Source organism: Ambystoma mexicanum, chromosome 5q (genome assembly GCF_040938575.1).
Source record: "Ambystoma mexicanum isolate Mex_15411 chromosome 5q, UKY_AmexF1_1, whole genome shotgun sequence".
In the NCBI taxonomy this organism is placed as follows: Eukaryota; Metazoa; Chordata; class Amphibia; order Caudata; family Ambystomatidae; genus Ambystoma; species Ambystoma mexicanum.
In genome coordinates this window covers 522420731-522441435 of record NC_090933.1, presented here as the reverse complement: position 1 = coordinate 522441435, position 20705 = coordinate 522420731, and the positions used below count along the sequence as shown (strand labels likewise).

Below are 20705 nucleotides of genomic sequence, written 5' to 3'. Positions count from 1 at the left end.
CCCTACCACTCTCTCTAAAATGGCATACCTTAGCATAGTGACTTCTTTATTTGCAAAGCGAGCATATTTTGTTAAATACGAGACGCTGCCAAAAATTTGCTAGGTGTTCAGGGCTGCCAACCTACAGCAATTCCTATTGTGTTCGTTGAGAAATGTATGTATTCCTTCTGAAAAACAAACTGTCCTAACATTGCCCGGCTTTTTATATGACACCACACACCCATTTGCTTTCCTATCATCATGCATAGGCCTGTAGCATTTCAATGGTTGTTGGCAAATCAGAATTGTTGCAAGTCCCTAGTCTCCCCTGTATCTTCCAATTTAGTCATGAATGGGAATTTTCTCATGCAAAACATATTCCAGCGTGATGTTCTCAAAGTTGCAGAACAATGCCAGGCCCCTTAGGCTGCTCACATAGTCATTACCTCGGCATGTTGTGTTCTGGAGAAAAATTTGAGCCTCTCCGGGACAGTGTTAACTTTAACTTGGTATCGTCCCTCCAAACACAACATCACTACTTCATAAACATGCATTATAGCTTCACTCTTGCCTGCTGGTAAGCGCTTCATCATTCTTATTGACTCAGCTCCATTGCAATTCTTGAGTTGCGCTATTTTAGGTAGACCAAATGCATCAACTTCTTGTGGGTGTGTGGTGAACGAAGGCGGAGAGGGGGCTAAGAGAAGTATCTGTCAGTCAATGTCAAAGAGAGGTGAGGAAATGTGTAATGGGAAGGGCAGCATATTTTGGAGGGAAGAATATACAGAGGTTGGGTGGCTTGGAGAAGGAGGGAGAGAAAGGGGAGGTACATGGTAAAGTCATCAGCAGAGAGGAGGCAATGAAGCAGGGACAGGATATGAGAAGGCTGCATGGCTTGACAGATTGAGGAGAGATTCCATGTAAGTAGCAAGAGAAAAACAGCATCAGCAGAGGTAGAAGTGCATGTGTGCATGTTAGTCTGCAGTTTTATGTATTTATTTAGTATTTTATATTTTCATTTGTAGCAGCGAACCAAGCCTTCTGGCATCTGGGCGATAGTTAGATGGGTAAGTTTAGAGTGGTAGGTCGAACAAGACTGGTGCTAGATGAACAAATGAGCCTTTAATTATTTTCTGAAGAGCTGATAGGATGCCCCAGATCACAGTTGAAGTGGTAGGTTTTTCCAGAGGTTGGCCACAGCCGTTTGGAAGCTAGAACCACCTGCCTGTTTTCATCTAAATCTAGCTGTTGGAAGATCTGAGTGGTCTGGCTGGTGAGTATTTTGTGACCCTCTGGATGAGATAAATGGGGGCTTTATTAGCCAAACAGCTGTGTGCAAGACAGGATTTTAAATGTAATTTTAAAATGTAATTCTTTCCTGGATGGGGAACCAGTGGACTGACGGCATTATCTCTGCGATGTGGTCCGTTTTGTTCAGGTGCAGAGCTGCTCAGACCTTAACATCAGAGTGGTGATTCAGGGTGGGGGTGTCGGATGAGGCAGAGTGAGAGAGGAATCAAGCAGGGTAGTGGAATGCAAAAATAATGGCCAATACCGATGGGAATTACTCAAAGACCTACTTGAATGATGTCTAGTGGAGGAGCTAGAGTTTTAAGGAAAGAGAGAGCGGGGCTTGAATTTGCGTTTGGTGATGGTGGAGGCATGGCAACTGGTGATGCAGGGTGTACATAAAAGCACTGCAGTAGTAATTAGAAAAGGGTGGCTAAAATGACCAAACATAGCACAATTGCAGTGACCACAAGTAGCAGTAACAGGCTGGTACCGACCAATTTAATAAAGTTAGGGCCGGAAAGTCTACAATCATAGTGGACAATGACCAATTCATTATAAAACAGGCAGGTGTGGATTTAATCACTAACGTCCAGGAGTCTACAATGAAATCCAGCAGTGATAGCGAGAGGCAGGATAGTGATGGGTGGAGTGATAGTTAAGTATTAGACTCTCCAACAAAATGCACAGAGAATGGGGTTGTAGGCCAGTTCCAATAAGTCATTCTGATAGGCAACTTGCCGACATTATTCGTATGATTCAATTAGGGGCATGCGTTTTCTGGCAGCACACTCAAGAAGTTTATTTTAAATCTTACTGGTGAGGTACTTCATGAAAAGAAGTGTTTTCGTTTTTTTAAAGTTTTGATACTGAAAATGGGTCGCACATCACTCTAGTTAATAAGCAACAAAAATCTACACGAAAAAGGACTTGTGCGACAGCAAAATGAGCAGACGCTACAATATTAAACAACATTTGACACGCACCGCCCACTCATGTCCACACACCCACCGTAAAAAGAGACACTTAAAGAATACAAAAGCATGATTTGCTTTGGCAGTTGAACACCTTTACTTATTCTACATCACATATAAAAATAAGGACGTTTTACAATTAATAAAATAGGTTTTGTGCGTTATCGCACCAGCAAGGGCCTGCTTGTTCAATCGAATTCAGTACTGTACACCAGTGCTTTTAATACTTTCACATTTTGCACTACGCACACCATTCGGTTCAAAACGTCCTTCTCCTTCTGGCGTGCCTCTGGCCACTCCACGTTGAAGAGTAACACGTGCAATGTGGCAAAGTCCACGGGCACTTGAGTCGCTGCCCTCCCCTCACTTTCTTCCAGCTTCTAGAAGGTCGACTTCCTCCAGCGCCGCGCGGCTGCATGCGTGATGATTGGCTGCCGCGAGGAGGTAACAATTCAGGGGCCCCACCTCTTTGCCCAGCACGCTCGCCAGCTCATAACTCTGAAGCGATAAAGGCATGTTAGCTTAGCAAACAGGGCCGTACATTGTGTTCCAAGTCTCTCCTCATACCTGAGCTCTACAGTGCAAGGTCCTCTGGCGACGTGACCCTTCACGGCAGTTAAACACAGGAAAATCATAAACGACAGCTATCAGCTAGCAGGGACATTTTTTTCAATACTGAAGGAACTGGATTTTTCCTTCCTGTCATAATAAATAGTAACTCTTACTAGAGTAATGTCTCATTCTAGCAACCATCCATGCGTGAGTTCAATGTACTCAAATGCTGACAGCCACAGCATGTTCCCTCCTGCTCCCCCTCCACGTAAACAATCCAACACCCACGATTGTCTTCTAGGAAAAGTCCCAGCATCTGAGCCGCTGTGTTTCTATTTTGTTTGCATTTGGACATGCAGAAGATCTTCAGAAACCTCCTAAACACGAGCATGTAGGGGCTGCCTGGGCAATTCCATGCATGGGTGCTTTACACTGATAGATGAGATGTGTACGGATACATATACAATAACCGGGTGTACAAGGGCGGCACTGGGGCAGCAAGAGGAGACGCCACTGGCATACGGTTGCAAACATATATATTATATATACAGTTAACATGACTATCATTTGCTGTATTTACAAGTATGTAAAGGTATTCAGAAGCCATACAGAAAGTTGAAACAAGCCAAATTCATGTACTCAAAGATCAATTTCTTTGTTAGTTAAGTTGTCGCCGTAAAAATTAAGATTTGTAAAAGTCAAGTGAAGTAAAATAATATTAATTTAAAAATAACTAAAAAGTAATACAAATAAAGGAAATGAACACGCCAGAGAAGGTATTTTGGAAAGCTACATTTCAAACTAATTGGGGTGAAATGCTACCCACCTATTGTTGCCCGGTTGGTTAAATATTTCATTTGTCCTTCAGGTTACCCAAGGGTTTCCCTTTTGTATGTGAACTTCTGCATTCTTCCTATGATGACCCCAATTGGACCATGCCCGCAAACATTGTACATCTCAGCCCCATGCTTTCTGTGAAATGGAATAGTCCCACCTCAGGCACACAGTACTGTGGGGGGTAGGTGCTCAGGTAAGACAGGACCAAAACCTATACTTAGGCCTCCAGAGTGAAGCATAAAGGGTTAAAGGAACATGGAGCGGGGAACCGCATTTTCCATTCCTTGGCCTGCACGTTTGTTTCTGCTAATGTGCTGATAGAGACAACATGCTCAGTAGTCCAAAAGCAAAAACTGGCCCAATTTAAGATTAATTTATTAAACTAATATCTCTTGGTGGCAGTGAGCTACAGGTTATTTTTTGAAAGTTTATGTAATTCTGTGTGAGACCAATCTTGAGTCAAATGAATTCCAATTTGATTATAAAATGCCTAATATTCACCAAGGATACTTAAATTAGTTATGTGGAACTGGGCTCGTGGCTGTTCATACCTACGTGGCGTGCTTTCCCTTGGAGTGCATCTCCAGAAGAGGACTCGGGGATGAGCGGGCTAGCACACCAACAGTTAATTGAAGTGTGATACAGGAGTCTTGGCTCTGTAAGGGGGCAGGAGGGCCCGCCACGGGTTACCTCGCAGTGTGAATGGCTGCCTTATAACTACCCTTTGAATTTAAAGGCACTCTTTAGAGCACTCTTCCCAGTGACCGCAGTTCCTCGGCCATCTTGATTTTGGGGAGTGCACATTATTGCAATATCTAGGCAGAGGAAGTGAGGGTTTTCTAACTGTGTGGAGTTTATACTTCGAGGAGCTTTGCCTGGTGTCTGTGGTACCTGAAGGATGCACTGACTGCTATGTCTCCTGACTGGTTATGATGGCTGGCGTAGCCAACTCCCTAACCTAATACCTGGGAACAGTGACACTGTTACTGACTGGAAACCTTGGTGAGAACCCGCGTCAGGTTGCTGTGAAAACAAAGAGCCAGAGGACCCAGGACTAGTTAGCAGCTCCTAGAAGGTTCAGAACCAGTGGTCTATTGCCAGGGCTTGCTAAGTGCTACAAGAGCTGCAAACTCTCGTTGGGCTGACTTGAATATGATCTACCATGAAATCGTGCCATAAAATACCGGGGGTGGGCCAACACCAAATTCCAAAGCCTCCTTGTTTAAGTCGCAACCACACTAGGTGCCACAAGTGGCCTGAACTGGTCAGAGCTCTTTGAATTTGCAAGGGTGCTGGCTGTGGTATACTAGAGGAGGCATCGGAGGTCATGGAGCCCTGTTGGGCTATAGTCCAAGGCTAGCTCCAAAATTTGGGTGAAGAATCCCAGATCTGTCACCAAACAGAGGTAAGTCACGTATCTGGCTTCCTTGCACTAAACGAGGGTCGTAGAAGGCACATTTTCTCGCTCCATTCTATTTCTCTTCTGACATTTGTTTTTACTGCATGAACCTGAGAGACTGATTAATTTGAATTTATCATTTAGATTGGGAAGAGGGCATGATCATGCATGGCTGATGGGACAATCCAATTAATAATTGTCCTACATCGGTAGTTGCAATGTAGGAACAGATACATTAATTGGGTAATGTAGAGAAGCATAGGGACAGCCAGAGAGGACAGCACTGACATACGGTTACAAACATACATTTTACACAATTAATACTTTGCAGTATTTATCGTATTTGGTGGATTGTTGAAACATATTTTTTGTGGTAAATCTGGTCGACTTAATTTTGATAGTTCAACCTAATATATAAGTTGAACTACAAATCAGGTTGCCCAAAATAATCACAAAAAATTGTGTCAACGAAACCAGATAGAACTGGTGTATATATGTTACAAACCAGATAGAGTGAGGATGGTCTTGATGTAAGATGGTAGGGAGTTCCAGTGGAGGAAAGAGAATATGATAAAGGGGTGAAACCAGTTATAAGCACAAGGAGAATGGGGACAGAAGTAATGGAGGATTTGAGATCTAAGTGTGCATGGGAATAGGTAATGAGGGATGGAGATAGTGGGTATGCGGTGGGAAGACCATTGACCAATTTGTATACAAGAAGCAATTTAAGGTGGGAGCCATCATGCATGGACAGCCACCCTACCTTCAGGTGGGGTCACTGAGGTGGGGGAGGTTGAAGAGAGTGAAGGTAGAAAATGTAAATATCTTGTCTCACAGACCGAGGGATGAACAAAGGACTTGTACACTGCAAAAGCAGCACCAAAAATAAAATGATTTATTACACACACCACCATGTTGGAGTAAGGTCAATGAAAACCGGGCATAAAATTATTTCTTTTCCCATGTAATTTTATTTATATGGCAGATTTAAACGCAATACAAAATAAAATTTATGAAAATACCATTTTGCAAGCATGAGAAAGAAAAACCATGATAATCAAAATGCTGATCGAAATGCAACTTAAAGTGATCAATCATTTGAGCTTTTTTTAAAAAGTGGCAAGAGAGAACAACGACTTAACTCCAAAGGAAGAGCATTCCCTAAATTATGGGCGAATAATAAAAAATAACTAAAGTGTGATGCTGCCCATTGAGGGCAGAGCACGGCAATACGAGTTGAGAGGAAGATCGAAAGAGAGTGAAGTGAAGTAAACTCAGACAGATATGATAGTGTTCGAGCAGGGGTCTGCCGCTTTTGGCTCTGTAGATGTTTTGCACTACAAATTCCATCAGCCTTACCCAGCATCGTCTACGGCAAGGGGCCATGGGAATTGTAGTCCAAAACATCTGTAGAGCCAATGGGTGCAGACCCCTCTGCTAGAGCATGCATACTATATGAAAATGAAACCTATAAGAAATAGGTAATAATTAATATGTGCAAAATAAGTAAAAGTGGGACGATTAAAAAGAAACCGAATAGCAACACCTGTATTGAGGATAGATTGTAAAGGTAGCAAAGCATATTAAATAGACCAACATAAAGTGCACAACAATAATTAAGGCAAGAAGGTACCAGAGTTTCAATGAACAATTTGGTGGCTGAAAACGTATGTAAGGTCAGAATGTTCCTAAAATTAATATTTGAAAAGATTATGAGCTGCATCAGAAATAGGAAATCTAACAGGAGAAAAATAAAATCGAAGATGGTATGAAAACGTAGAAGAGGCTGGGAATAATAAAATTTCAGTTTTTGAAGGGCTTATTCATAAAAAGTGGACCTGCATCCAGGAGTCAACAGAAGAAAGACTTTACTTAACACTGATAAAGACATTCAGAAAAGAAGGCAAAGAAACCAAGATCTGAGTATCATCAGCGTAAAACTGTATGTGAATAACAAAAAATTGAATTCACTAAGCCAAAGTTATGTTATACAAAGTAAACAAAAGAGGACCAAGAACAGAACCTTGGGGAATTCCATACGAGAATGATAGAGGAAGAAGGTACACGGTTGTGTAAATAAGAAGGAAACCAGGATAGAACAGAGCCAGACATACCAAGGCAAAAAAGAGAGAAGATCAATAAAGGATGATCAGCACTATTAAAAGCAGCAAGTCAATTTAACAGAACTAAGAGAGGATTGTTTATAGTGACATTAACAGTGAGACATGTCCAAGGAAAACAGAAAGAAGTGCAATGTCAGTTCGAGGCAAGGAACGACATCCTGAGTCCCATGTGTACTGAAGTCATTCACAGTTCTCACGGCTGCATGCAGAGTTCAAAGAACTCCCCCGGGCTGTGGTGGCTTACTGATGACATTCTATTTTTCCTGGTCTGTCCTAGGTCAGATTTCCGACTGCAGTCATTTTGAGTTTCACAGCCAGGGGCTGTGCAGCACCTGGGGTTGGCAAGCACCCCTGCCTTGGTATCTTTAGGAAAGCCCCCGGCCCTGCAATAATCTGACTCAGGTTTCTCTGTTGGTTTTCTGGCTCCACAAGAACCTGGAGTCTGACTCCCAGGTAGCCCATAACTACTCTTACTTCTACTTTCCAGCTCTACCAGCATCTATAGGCTTGGCTTCTATCAGTCTTCAGGCACTAGTCCACAAGGCTCTCTACCCTGAAACCCTGGCAGTTTGCCAGCTCTAGCCCTTCTGGCTTAGCCTTATACCTCTCAAATCCACTGTACTTGACCAATGTTGATACCTCTCACTGGACCGTCCTGTCTATCTTCACCTCCACCACCTCCTTCCTTGTTTCACCTTCCTCTGATGACTTCCTCCCTACCCCTTCCCTTTTTATCCTCTGCCCTCCTCCTGGAGCATCTCTCTCCCTGTTCCCATGCCTTCCTTCTCTTCCCTCCCATCGCTTACAATGTCTTCCTTCACCTTCGCTCTCCTTTTCCTTCCACTCTCCACCTTGCGCTCCACAAAACTCCAAGCGGTCTCCCTGACTTCAAACTCTAAGGGCTGAAGTGGATGTACCTGAGATTGATTATTAGCTTGGCTCTGTGATTAGGTTAGGGTTGTGTGTCTCATCCCATCCACTGGCCGAGAACTTCAAAATGGGACCTGCCATTCTGGAGTAATGTCGACTGGTCACGGCGGCAACTTGAGTCTACCATGGTGTTTTCCCTCTGTGGGTGTTTCTCATCTCCCCTTGGCCACTCCTCGTGTTTGTTTGTAATTGTCTGCTTTTCTCTGTGTGTGCTGAGTCACAGGTACACTTGTAAAGATTGCTGTGGTGAGGATCATGAACCATGCTCTATCCGCAAAGACTGGTGCCACAATTTCTGTCCACTAAGCACGTGCACCCAGATCCTTAAGATTCCTTGAAGTCTAACTATCTCCACGTTATGGGGGTTGTCCGTGACCTTGTGGAATGGGAAGAGTCCTGGGGTATCCCCAGTTCACCACCTCTGGCATTGGCATTCCTTGGGGGGTGGCCTACACCTACCCTCAGGGTCCCTCCCTCTTCCTAGCCTTACCAATGGGACTCTTTCACACTTGTGAAGAGGAGTAACGGAGTAGAGAGGGAGTCCCATGAAATGCCAGAGTAGTAGCCTAACCTGCAGAGGCTAAGTGTTGAGATGGGGGTTAGCTGAGTGAAAAGTGAAAGACATTCTGAATGTTCAGAAGGTTACACCTAAACTACAGCAGCAGAGGTAATATATTCTTGACATTTAGGATCATTGTCAAAAGATAGCCCCTAGCTGGCAGGTCATGGGGTGACAGTGTTGTTGTGTTAGGGTTGGAGGATTGCGCAGAGGGCAAGTGGTTGAAATGTTAGAAGCCATGAGGGCTATTACCTCAGATTTGGAAGATGTAAGCATCAGGCAGCAAACCACCATCCAGTGGCACTCGGTGGTCAGAGAGTTGGCAATGCAATGCTGGAAGGAGGTTCTGGGTAAATGTGGGGGTGGAAAAAAGATTTGCCTGTCATATGCAAATATATAATACTAGAACACAAAGGAGGAGATGAACTTGTAATGAGACAAGGTACAGAAACTGATTGGGAGAACACTAAGGACAGACCCTCGGGGCAGACCGGACTGATGGCAAGGTTGCTAAGATTGTTCATGTGGTTCAAGAAATAGAAAAGGAATGACCAACTAAGTAGGAAAAGATGCAGGCAAGGGCTTTGCCCAGGAAGCAAAGATGAAAAAAAGCCTGGAGGATAGATAAGTGACTGGGATAATTGGTTTTATGAAAAACTTCGGAAAATTGAGGCATATGGGATACAGGTCAATCATTGAGCCTGATTGTTGGAGTCAGCAGTATGTTTAGTAAAGAGAGGTAGGCCAGTGGCCACCTTATTACAGGAAGGAAAGACCCATGAGGGCAGTGAGAGGTTGATGAGAGGGGATAGGTAGGTGCAGGTAAGTGGTGCCATTTCTATAATGTTTTGGTGAGAAGACATCCCAGTTTTCACATTAAGGATTGGGAAACCAGAGATTAGGTGCCGGTTCAGCCAGAGCGGTGGGGTAGAATTCAGAGAGAATAGAAGGGTTGAGAGGTGAGGGAAGTGAAGAGAAGGATGGTGGGGACTGAGGAAACGAAGGTCATGATGGTGTCAGGCATAGAGATTTTGGCAGTTAAGTACCAAGCAAAGTCCTTAGAAGAGAGAGAGGGAGGAATGGAGAATTGTTGAGGGGCCAGGGGGTGACAGCGAAGGGAGAAGATTGGGTTGGTGTAGTAGGAAGACTTGGCAGAGTCAAGTGATTGGAGGGATTTACTGTAGGAGACAAGACGAGCGGGGTCCAGGTTTTACGCCAGCAACTGAGATGGGGGACCAGATTCATTCTCAGCTGTCAGATGGCCAGGGAGATGCACTGTTGAGGACGTGGAAGGGAGGGAAGGAAGGCAGGCAGGAGCGGGCCAGTGGTGCTCAAAGGAAGATACAAGTGCTAAATTGAAGTCTTAGAAGCTGTTCTAAATGGAGTTTGCAGGGAGAGCACTTGAAGGGAAGACCCGACTTGATTTATATGGGAAAGGTAAGTGGGGGGGGGGTGGCTGGAGAGAGCAAGAGACAGAGGTCCAGTGAGGTGCTGCTAATTGGGATTGACTGGTTTTAGAGGATTATCAGAGAGTGATCGGGCAGGGAGGAGTCACACAGAAACATAGTGGGCCTTAGACATGCTCATGAGGTTGAACTCCCCTCTGGGCAGAGAATCAAGTTAGACGTCCAAGTAATGGGAAAAAAGGCAGAGCCTGCTAGTAGGCCTATAGATTAGAATTATGTGAGAGCAGTTGTAGCAAGCAATTGAATGCCAATCTGTTCAACAGAAGGAGCAGAGGAAGTCAAGGGGCGAGGAATGGGTGGTGTATCTTTATTTGATCAGGTGATCTACCCGGCTGCCTTTTTGGATAAGCACAGGGAGTAAGGGAAGGTAGCACAATCGGCATGAAGGGCTGCTATTGTGGCAGTGTCTTTGGGGTTATCCTGGTTTCTGTGGTGGATAGGCGGGGGAGGTGAGAGTCGAAGAGGTCAGTTATGAAGGGTTATTACAGAGGGATCAGAGGGATTGAGCATTTGATTGCCCTAAAGTGAGTTTTGGTGGGTGGGGTAAATTGAACCGGGGGGGGGGGTGGAGGTGCACCAAGCTGGCAGACAACATGAGGAGATGATGTTAGTGTAGGTGTGAGCACAGGGACTCAACGGTTGTTTGGGAGAAAGGGAAGGAAAGAGGATTTAGTGGGTGTTTTGAAAGAAGCGCAACATTCACAAGGGGGCCCAACGTTTCCTGATGAAGGGCGGGGATAGATTGAAGAGGAGGAGCATTCTGCTACTGGGTAGTATCAGGTCTCAGGAGGGAGGAGGGGTGCAGGTTGGGTCACGAGCCGCTAAAGTGCTGTTACACAGGCCACTAGGGACATAACAGTAGTGTAGGTTCTAGCCCATTCTATTTTGTGGACCCTGGCACCCATGAAGATGGTGATGTTTTTCCTCCAGAAAAAGGACTAAGCTTGAAGATGCATTTCTACCTAGCCTGGTCATTCTTTTCCATTTCTCACAGTCCATAGATTATCATTGCTCCCCATAGGAACCCCTGCTAACTGGTGATTGCATTGAGTTTTTATCAATGTTATTCACATTTTATAGTAGTTGGATAATAACATCTGCATTTTAATTAACTTGGTTTGGATACCAATATCCTTCAATCTGTTACTGTAATTTCCTATTATATTTTTTAACCTGGTTGCAGCACTTACACCTTTTACGTGACTACCCTTCATTAAGGGCCTTATGGCACGTTGAGTGGACTGTTTAGCAAAAAGACCACCTCTTTTAAATACCACCCCCACCAGCCGCATTTCTCCAATTCTACCCTATGCAGAGTTTACCACTGACATAAGTCGCATTTCTACAATACCCCCAGAGTTATTACAGAAATACCACTTCTGCCAGTGGCAACCTCAAATGTACAAATTTACTTTGTATTTCTACTAAATCGCGCCTTCAATCGATAATGCACAGAAGAGGCTAAGACTGTCCCTTTTACGCATTCATCGGGTATGGCGGCGAGAGGAGCCATCAGAGATGATCAGCTGTTCATCTCCTTACTATGCTCCAAATACACTATTGCATTAAGAGGAAGCACCTGCACTTCCCTTTTGTACAGTAAAAACATTTTATTTTGGTGCCATTTTAAAATGTTTACCTGCACGTTTTAGGCGCAGGTAAAACAAATAGGTGGTCTTTGCTGGTAATGTGCTGGTGGGTTTTACCTTTACTTCTAACTGAATGCTGCGGAAGCTATGTATGCTTGCAACAGCGAATCCGGTACGTTTCTTCATTACTGCTCATCCCTCCTAACAAGCTCCAATGGATTGACGGCATCTTTGTCAATTTTATAAAGAATGCTTAGTGCATCTGAATTACTTGTTGTCAAAGCAATTATCTTGGATCAATGATTTATTGTGAACGGCTAATTTAGTGATCTCCCACAAAAGGGTGGGGGCATCTGCATGGAAAACGCCTACTATGGACAAAGCAACTAAAAACACGTTCCTAGTATTCAAGAAATACACTCAGCGATGGGGAGACAGGGGGGTACCTCGTGGCAATGACCCTGCCCCATCTTAGAGGCCCAAGCTTAGCAGGGGTTTATAGCGCCAAGTCCCCCCAGGAAGGCACCTTGGTGCCAGAGGGCCCCAGGATACTAATTTGTACACCTACAGATTGTTGTTGCACATGGATTGTTCTAACGGCTGCCAACAACAGTGAAGACGTGTTGCCTGCGTCACGTCATAGCACAGCATCTCCTCCTGACGAGGCTCGGACTGGACAATAGGACAATGCCTGAACCAAAAACGGAAAATAATACCCTGGCCCTGTTTCTTGAGTCAAAGTGGACACTTTTTTGAGCCATGTGGGCCAGTTTGGTAAGTTACTTCACCATGCGGCCAGTAGCATTGGCCAGTGATACTGAACAAATATTCTTTAAAATGCACAATTTGCATCACATTTTATCAAAAACCTCCCCCTTTGGTACTAATCAGTTTGTCATAAAAGGAATGAATTGCCATTTGCAACTGTGGGACACTTTTTCATTGGTGCTGAGACAATTGGATGCCACAGTCCGACCCTGCTCCCAGAGGCGTTGCTAGCTCCGGGTATTTTGGTTGTAGCCCCAAATAGAAGCTCAGGGGCTACAACCCAAAAGCTAGCTATCCCCGAGTCCCGACATTAGGGTAGCCCCGGATCATTTCCAGACATAGCAGCACCCCTGCCTGCTCCTGATGGAAGAAGACAGAGGGGCAGGATGGGTGGCAGGCACGGAACGACTACTGGGCAAATAGGGCTTCAGCCATCCTGCACCCCTGACATTCTGGGTTATGTTGACTTCACCTCGCTCACCTACAGAGATGTCAGCAGCCAGGACAGGACACAGATGATAAGCGAAGCCCGGGCTGCGCTGTTAACAAAGGCCTGGCAATTACTTATGTAAAACATGTAGTTCATAGCAGCAGCTGCACGTTATGCATACATTATTAGGCAATTGAAATTGGGATGTTAGCACGTGCATGTCAGGGGAGTGCTTGGAAAGGTACGAGGGGACATGAGACAACTCATCTTCACAGTAGTCCTTACGCGTCTTGTTTGAGACGTGAATTTTATTTATTTATTGTGTATCAATTAATTGTGTTTCAAAGCGTCCACGGGGAAAACAAGTAGGGAACATGGGAATAAGGGCTAATAGAATAAAACAGATGAACACGAACAAGGCGCTCCTACTAGTCCTTGTGAGCATTCGGAACGTTAAAGTGCAGAGCGCGAGAAGGGACAGAGCAAGGGGGTGGAAGAACTGTGGCTGCCTCTAACATTCATGCTTCAGCAGAAGAGTCTTACTAGAATATGTAACATGCGCTGCCCTGAACACCACATTTGGGCAATGCCCACAGAAAGAAAGTGAGTCACAAAATAAAGCTACTTTTAAAAGCTGAATTTATATCCATGTGGTTTAGCAGTCTAGCAGTGATATTGAAATCTTGGAGTTGTGTGAGACATCTTGAATATCTGATGTTGTGTTGGATTAAAAAAGTCTTTCTAGTTGCTGTCAGACTGATATTACGAGTCTGGAAGACTAGGAAAAAGCCATGTGTAGATGATTGGTTAATTGAAATTGGGTAGATTACACAAAGAGGAAATTTACAATGAACAATGGAGTACATTCAATGTGTTTTATGACTGATGCTTTGTCAGAATGTGTTATTTTTATTTTTTTATTTTTTTGGGCAGTGGGTGGTGGGAGGGGAGGGTTGATGTTTGTGGTGTCTTTGATGTTGTATTTTTGTTAGTTAAGTGTAAAAGTGCTGTTTAGGATAATTGGTTAGTGGTGAATTGCCAATTAAGGTTTGTAGAGTTATTTATTTTTCCTCACTGTATTTGCCTTGATTTAGTTATCACATTTGATATTTTGTTATGCTCTATTTGTTCCATTTTTGATTGCCTGCTCTGCATTGTACTTATTTTTGAATAACTTAAAGAGTTGAAAAAATAAAAAAGAAAAATCAGTTTGCATTCTTGGACTTGTAGTCTTCCATTCAGGATGTGGCAAATACAGCTACAAAGACCCTCTTTTGACTTGAAACGTTTATATTAGGCCTTAAATATTGCGAGGTTGCTTTTGGTGATATGGGCACTTTGCAAGTAAACTCTATAGGTGGTTATTAGACAATGGGCAGAAGAGGTGGGGGGTGGCCAATGGGGGATCTCCCCGCTAAGAGGGGAACCGACTCCTGGTAGGGGGCGCTAGGGGGACAGCATACACAGTGGGCTGTCCACTCTGGCCGCCACCCTCAGTGGAGGTGGAAGAGACGTCCCCCAGGGCCTGACTTCCTGTGGCAGGCGCCTGTGGGACACATATAAGGCAGGGAGCTGCTGTGATTCTTTCTCTTATCCAGCAGTCCCCGCCACCTTTTGATCCCCACCCATCCACACCTTTGGTTGCAAATAATAAGTGTTTATTTACTAGTAGGAAGAGCAAGTAATACATCTTTCTTCGGCGGGTGCCTCCCTCTGGAACAGCCTCCCTGCCTCCCTCAAACTCACAGGGCCTTCTGGGGTCTGGGGTCTCAATACCTTCAACTCTCTCTTCCTAAATATCTTCCTTCTCGAGCTCTTCGCTCATCCGCCTCCAACTCCCTCAGGGTCCGTCGCTTCTCCAAGCAACGAGTTGGTGGTAGACCTCTTTCTTCGGCAGGTGCCTCGCTCTGTAACAGCTTCCCTGCCTCCCTCAAACTTGAGGAGAACCATCTCCGGTTCCGGAAGCACCTAAAAACCTTTCTCTTTGCTTCTACTTTTTCTCCTCCCCTCCTCTGCTGACCTCCTGGCTGTAACCAGAAACTGCACTGGCTACCTGAACACCCTCTGATCTCGGGCCCAGGTCCTTCCCCCGCCAGCATCACACAGCTGCACAGCTCACCTGGCAACCCCCGCACTTGGGGACTGTTGCAGTATCCCTACAGTCCCCCTACCAGCCCTTGACACCTGATGCCCGCGCTTACCTATGCACTTGCCACATGCTGGCCGTTTACTTACTTATTGTTATCATCTTCCCATGTACAGCACTGTCCCTTCCCCTTTCCCAAGAACTTGCACGATCTGAATGACACCTGGCCTAGTAGGATCGTTGTCCGTCCTCCCTTTGTTGCCCTCCCTTGCCTCGTCGCGCCTCGAAACACTTGTGTATAGGCGTGTTATAAACGCCATGTCATATCATATCAGTGATCAGGTGGTTAGAGTAGGAGGTAGTAGACCGCATTATTGCGGTTCTTAAAAGTCAAGAGATTGTTCCCAGTGGGAATCGTTTAGGCAATTATTTTATAACAGTCAAATGTTTACATGAATGTGTTACTTGAGGCAATGAATAGTAAACATTTTAACTCTATAAAAGAGTACATCTTGAATTAAACATCTGATGCTTATCTTGATATTTATCAGAAGATTAGTGTTAGACTATTGATTGCCTCGAGTAACATTCATGTGAACATTTGACAATCACTGTGTAAACTATTCCCAATAGGAACAACCTCTTGTATGATCATGTATTCCCCAGTTCCCATGTCAGTAGGGGTCTCCTCCTTTTGTAATACTTAAAAGTCAAAACACACATTTGTGCTAACTAGAGTTTGAAAGGTATGTGGTAAATTGCGTAAATGGCTGGGTTCAAATACTGGCTTCACTGCTTAACCAAAGTGTCTGATCCTGGGCAAAACATGTGACCCAGGCCAACCACAGCTTTGTCATGCTGGTAAGTACCACTAGAAATGTGCATTTTGTTCTTCAATCTTCTCATGCGTAGAGGCACTGTTAGTGGCCTGGGGGTGCATTAAATTGCAAAATGTTTATACTAACTTGACACAAGTTCCCTCAAACATGCCTTGGCAGAGAGCACCCCACACAAGTCAGTGTACCCCTCGCCCGCACAGTCCCTGAAGTTAGCCCCTCTCCCAACATTGGAAGGGTTAGACCACTCCCTCCCACCCACAAAGGCGCTCCAGTCTAGTTGCGCCACTGTCCTCAGGAGGGTGTCTGGGGACTGCAGGCTAAGCAGTAGCAGCAGGCAGCAGGCAGAAGGCTGGCGGTGAAGGGGGAGAATGATAAAACTCGGGATTACCATGGATACAACTCGGCAGAACTGTTCCTTTTCACAAGCCTGAGTACTAATAACAGCGAAACAGTATTCACTTTACTCTTCTTACTGCCGTGTACAGTTTCAATGTTTGCGACTCGCTTTATCGCGCTCATAAAATAAGAAAAACACAATTCAAACTTTCCAGAGCCCTGTTTTCTGTTGAGTTAATTTAAGAGGCCCTTTTTGACAAGACTCTGATGTGGCCAGGGTGAGGCATTATTACCGTAGCTTTCACGAGGCAGCCCACAAAGGCCTCACTACAGTAAGAAAGTAGCAGCCGCAGAAAGGGCAGATAGATTCCAGCAATACACTACTGTAAAGAGAGCTAGCTATCGGGGTGGCGCGAGGCAGCAGTGCTTGGCAATAAACCCGAGGGAGACAGCATGAGGTAAGCGTACTATCGGCTCTGGAATGCTATGTTCTGCATCTTTAGTTCTGGAATTTGGCAATACAATTTTATTGTTCACTTTCAGAAGAAAACAAAATTCCAGTTGTGCCTGCTGTAATGTTCATGCATTCTTCCATCGCTACAGCAACTAACCCGGCAACATCCCGGCTCCCGGTGCTCTAGTGATGATCTAAAGAGCTTTAAAGAAGATGAAAAATGGAAACATGTGCGCGGACACTAGCAAAGCAAGAATCCCTGACGGGAGAGAGGTGCAATGTCCTATTGTCCTCCAGCCTCCCCATCGCCAGCGCTCCAGGGGATGCACAGCACCCCGTTGCCAGGCTTCGACTGGCCTATGGGGCAAAAGGCCCATGGCCGAACCAAAAAAACAAAATGCTGGTGTGGACCAGTTTTTTGTGTGAAAGTGGGCCACTTTTTTGGCCAATATGGGGCAGTTTGATCAGTTAATTCACTATGCGGCTAGTAGCTTTGACCAGTGTTGCTGGATAAATATTCTTCAACATGCACAATTTGCATTAGATTTTATCAAAAAAACTCCCCAATGGGTACTACTGAAACAGTGTCACAAAAGGAATGAATTGCCATTTACAACGGTGGGCCACTTTTTCATTGGTGCCAGAGACAATTTTATGGTCCAGTCTGACCCTGCCAGTTGCTTACAAGATGGATGTGCGCTTTATAAATTCCATTTAGTACTAGACTTGTACCCGTTTCCATGATACGACGAGATGCTCTTTCAGGGTGAATGGACTCTGGAGAATGTGTGACCCCACCACTAATAGACCTAAAAAGAAAGTAACGGCACCTCTTCATTCTTTCCATGGTATGGCGCTAAACGCAAGCTACACTGCCTGTACACAAGGTCTTTGCTTACATGTGTCTATGCAGGGGTGGACTGGGAAGCAAAAAAGGCCCTAGAAATAATTGTCAAAGTAGCCCCATATTATGATATGATGTGGCATTTATAACACGCCTGTACACAAGTGTTTCTAGGCGCAACAAGACAAGGAGGGGGAAACAGAGGGAGGACAAAATAATTATCTTACTAGACCTTGCATCAGCCAGATCGCGCAAGTGTGGGGAAGAGAGAAGGGGAGAAGTGCCAGGGGGAAGGGGGAAGTGCAGTTAACTCATAAGTGAAGCCAGTGGGTGGCTCATAAATGTAGAGAGAAGGGACTGTAGGGTTGCAGATACAGACCCTTAAGTGTTGGGGAGCCCAGAGGCAGTACAAGGGCAACTGGATATTCAGGAGCCTAAGCCCGTGATCTGAGGGTGACCAGGTGACCAGTGCGTGGAGCAGTCAGGTGCATCAGCAGGTGAGAGGAAAAGAGAAAGCGGAAGCAAAAAGGAAGGTCTTGAATTGCTTCCGGAATGGCAGGTGGTTCTGCTCAAGTTTGAGAGAGGCCGGGAGGCTGTTCCAGAGGGAAGCCCCAGCCGAGGAGATAAATCTGGCCCAAGTCTCTGGAGAAGCGTCTGACCCTCAGAGAGTTGGAGGTGGATGAGCGGAGAGCTCGAGAAGGAAGATGTTTTGGAATAGAAAGTTGGAGGCAGAGCGGTCCCAGGCCACAGAAAGCCTTGTGGACGATGCAGAGGGTCTTGAACTTGATCCTTACAGCCACGGGGAGCAAGTGAAGAGATTTCAGAACTGGAGACATACAATCCCTGGGCTTGAGGCCGAGGACAAGTCTCGCAGTCCTGTTCTGGATAAGTTGTAAAGGTTGAAGAGTAGAGGCAGGAAGATTTAGAAAGAGGCTGTTGCAATAGTCCAGCCTAGAGAGAACCAGAGCTCTGGAGACAGTGAACCTCTGGGGGAAGGATAGGAAAGGTGGAATACCTCTGAGGAGGTGCAGCTGATAGTGTCACGTCAAGTTTCTTAGTCTCAGAGGAAGGAGCAGGAAGAGGGCCCAGAGTGGGCGGCCAGAGAGGGAGAGGAAAGAAGGGAGCGGGTGGCCCAATGAGGAGGATCTCAGTCTTATGACATTAAGGCAGAGATCATTGGTGGCACACCATTCCCGAACTGCGGCCAGACAGCCTGGTATGAGAGAAGAAGCATAGGTGGCTGAGGGGAGCCTTAAAGAGAGCTGAGTGTCATCCGCAAACATGAAAATTGGAGCAGAAAGTAGTGATGCCGTGGGCAAGAGTGCCAGGTAGTGGTTGAAGAGCCAGGGAGCGGGGTTAGACCCCTGGGGAACACCATAAGTAGAGAGAGAAATAGAAGAGAGGAAAGAGCCCAGTTAGACCTGAGAGGGTCGGTCAGTGAGAAAGCAGGTCAACCAGGCCAGGGCTTCATCGGTAATACCAAGGTTGTCACGGAGGCGATTGAGCAGGATGCATGGTTGACCGTGTCAAAAGCAGAGGGCAGATCGAGAAGAATGATGACAAACAAGATTAGAGCCAAGATTGGAGAGCAAGTCGTCATAGGTGTTCAGGAGAGCAGTTTCCACACTTCTGGCAGCTCTGAAGCCTGACTGGTGGTTATGGAGGCAACCAACAGATTCAGTATGTAGATTAAACTGGGAGATGGCCAGCTTTTGCAAGAGTTTGCCCAGGAAAGGAGTGGTGGAAATTGGGCGATAGCTGGAGAGGAAGGACCGGCCGAGGGCTTCTTTAGAAGGGGGTGCACAAGAGAGTGCCTAAGAGGGAGGGGAAAGTTCCAGTGGTTGCAGAAATCGGCTAAGGCTGGAGCAACGGTGTCGATGTGGTCCTTGATGCTTCTGGATGAGCAGGGGAGTACCTGCTTTGACAAGACTTTCATAGATCGGACTTGTCTAGAAAAATTGTCTGGGGTGAGGAGGAGAAAGGAGGAGGAGAGACAGCCTCAGACGGGCCAGGAGTGGTAAAGGGGGAGGAAGAGGAGGTAGAGGAAGAGAGGGTGGACAGGATGTCCTGAGTTTTAGTAGTGAAATGAGAGGTAAAGGTTGTGTAGAACGCCTTGGAGGGAAAAGGAGAGGTAGAAACTGCAGCCGGATTGGCCAGCTACTTGCAGATTTTGAAAGGTTTGGCAGAGTTGTTAAATGCCGCAGAGATGCAGGCTTGGATCTAGGCTCTCCTCTTTAGAGAGGACAGCGCGTCTGTACTGCCTTTGGAGTAGGCAACAGGCCAGTTTGTGAGGGGGTGCACCCGATACCCTCCAATTCTGGTCCACCACCCTACGCTTGCGTTTAAGGGCGGCGAGGTCCGAATCGTACCAAGAGTTGCACTTGGATTTGGGCTTCAAGCGGATCCTCATACCAGGGGCAAATACATCCAGATTGTTAGAGATAGAGAGATGAAGGTCAGAGAGGGCTGTGTCAGGGTGTGTGTCAGCCAAAGGTGCATGCGGAGGAGAGAAAGTAGCTGCGAAAGCCTCAACTGACACACGCTTCATGGGTCAGATGACCGAGAAGGTAGGGTGCAGTGCTGGTGTCAGCTTGACTGCGGGGAGAGAGAGAGGTGGGAAGAAAGGGGACAGTGATCACTCCAAGAGAAAGGAGTGGTGAAAGGGTTAGAGAAGGGGAGGTCTAAGAAGATCAGAACATCCCGGGTGTGCCCTGCAGAGTGAGCCGGGCCAGAGGGAAGAATAGAGGAAGAGAATTGCAGAGGTTGCTAAAGTCCTGAAGAACGGCCGGTAGCATCCAGGTAGATGTTCAAGTCACAAAGGAGAGGTAGAGGCAAGGAGATAGAGAGCCTGCAGAACAGGCACATTACACATTTTTTAGAAAGCCCATACCCTTTCCTATTAGAAAATGTGGAAATAAAATATGTTCCCACACAAAAGAGGCCAGGGGTGTAGAGCCCCCCCGGGAAACCATCCAGACCTATTAAAACCAAATGAATGCAGAGAATATACAGTAAGGTGCACACAACAGTAAAGTGCAATTTTCTTTTTCCTTTTGCAGTTCGTTGAAGACAGCATGCCTGCCCTGGCCCTTCTACCAGCTGCCATATATCAGACAAGGATCAGCGGTCTAGACAACCCCAGACTCGAGGTTACACAGACTTATTCTGTGGTCCTATATAATGTTGGACCAAAATAATAAAAACAGGGCTGGGGTAACTTAACAAAAGAGACGGTGTATGCAAAGTATTT

At 45.7% G+C, this 20705-nt stretch overlaps 1 protein-coding gene across 2 annotated transcripts in view; it reads right to left on the bottom strand.

Annotated features, from left to right (window-relative positions):
- Positions 1–2316: 2316 nt before the first annotated feature.
- SPIDR (scaffold protein involved in DNA repair) overlaps positions 2317–20705 on the bottom strand; it is a 3076965-nt gene continuing 3058576 nt past the window's right edge. For both annotated transcript variants that reach the window (XM_069621022.1, XM_069621023.1), the window contains one exon: positions 2317–2741. In XM_069621022.1, coding sequence (XP_069477123.1) covers positions 2607–2741 — 135 coding nt within the window. In that variant the 3' untranslated portion in view covers positions 2317–2606. The remainder of the gene's footprint in view (positions 2742–20705) is intronic.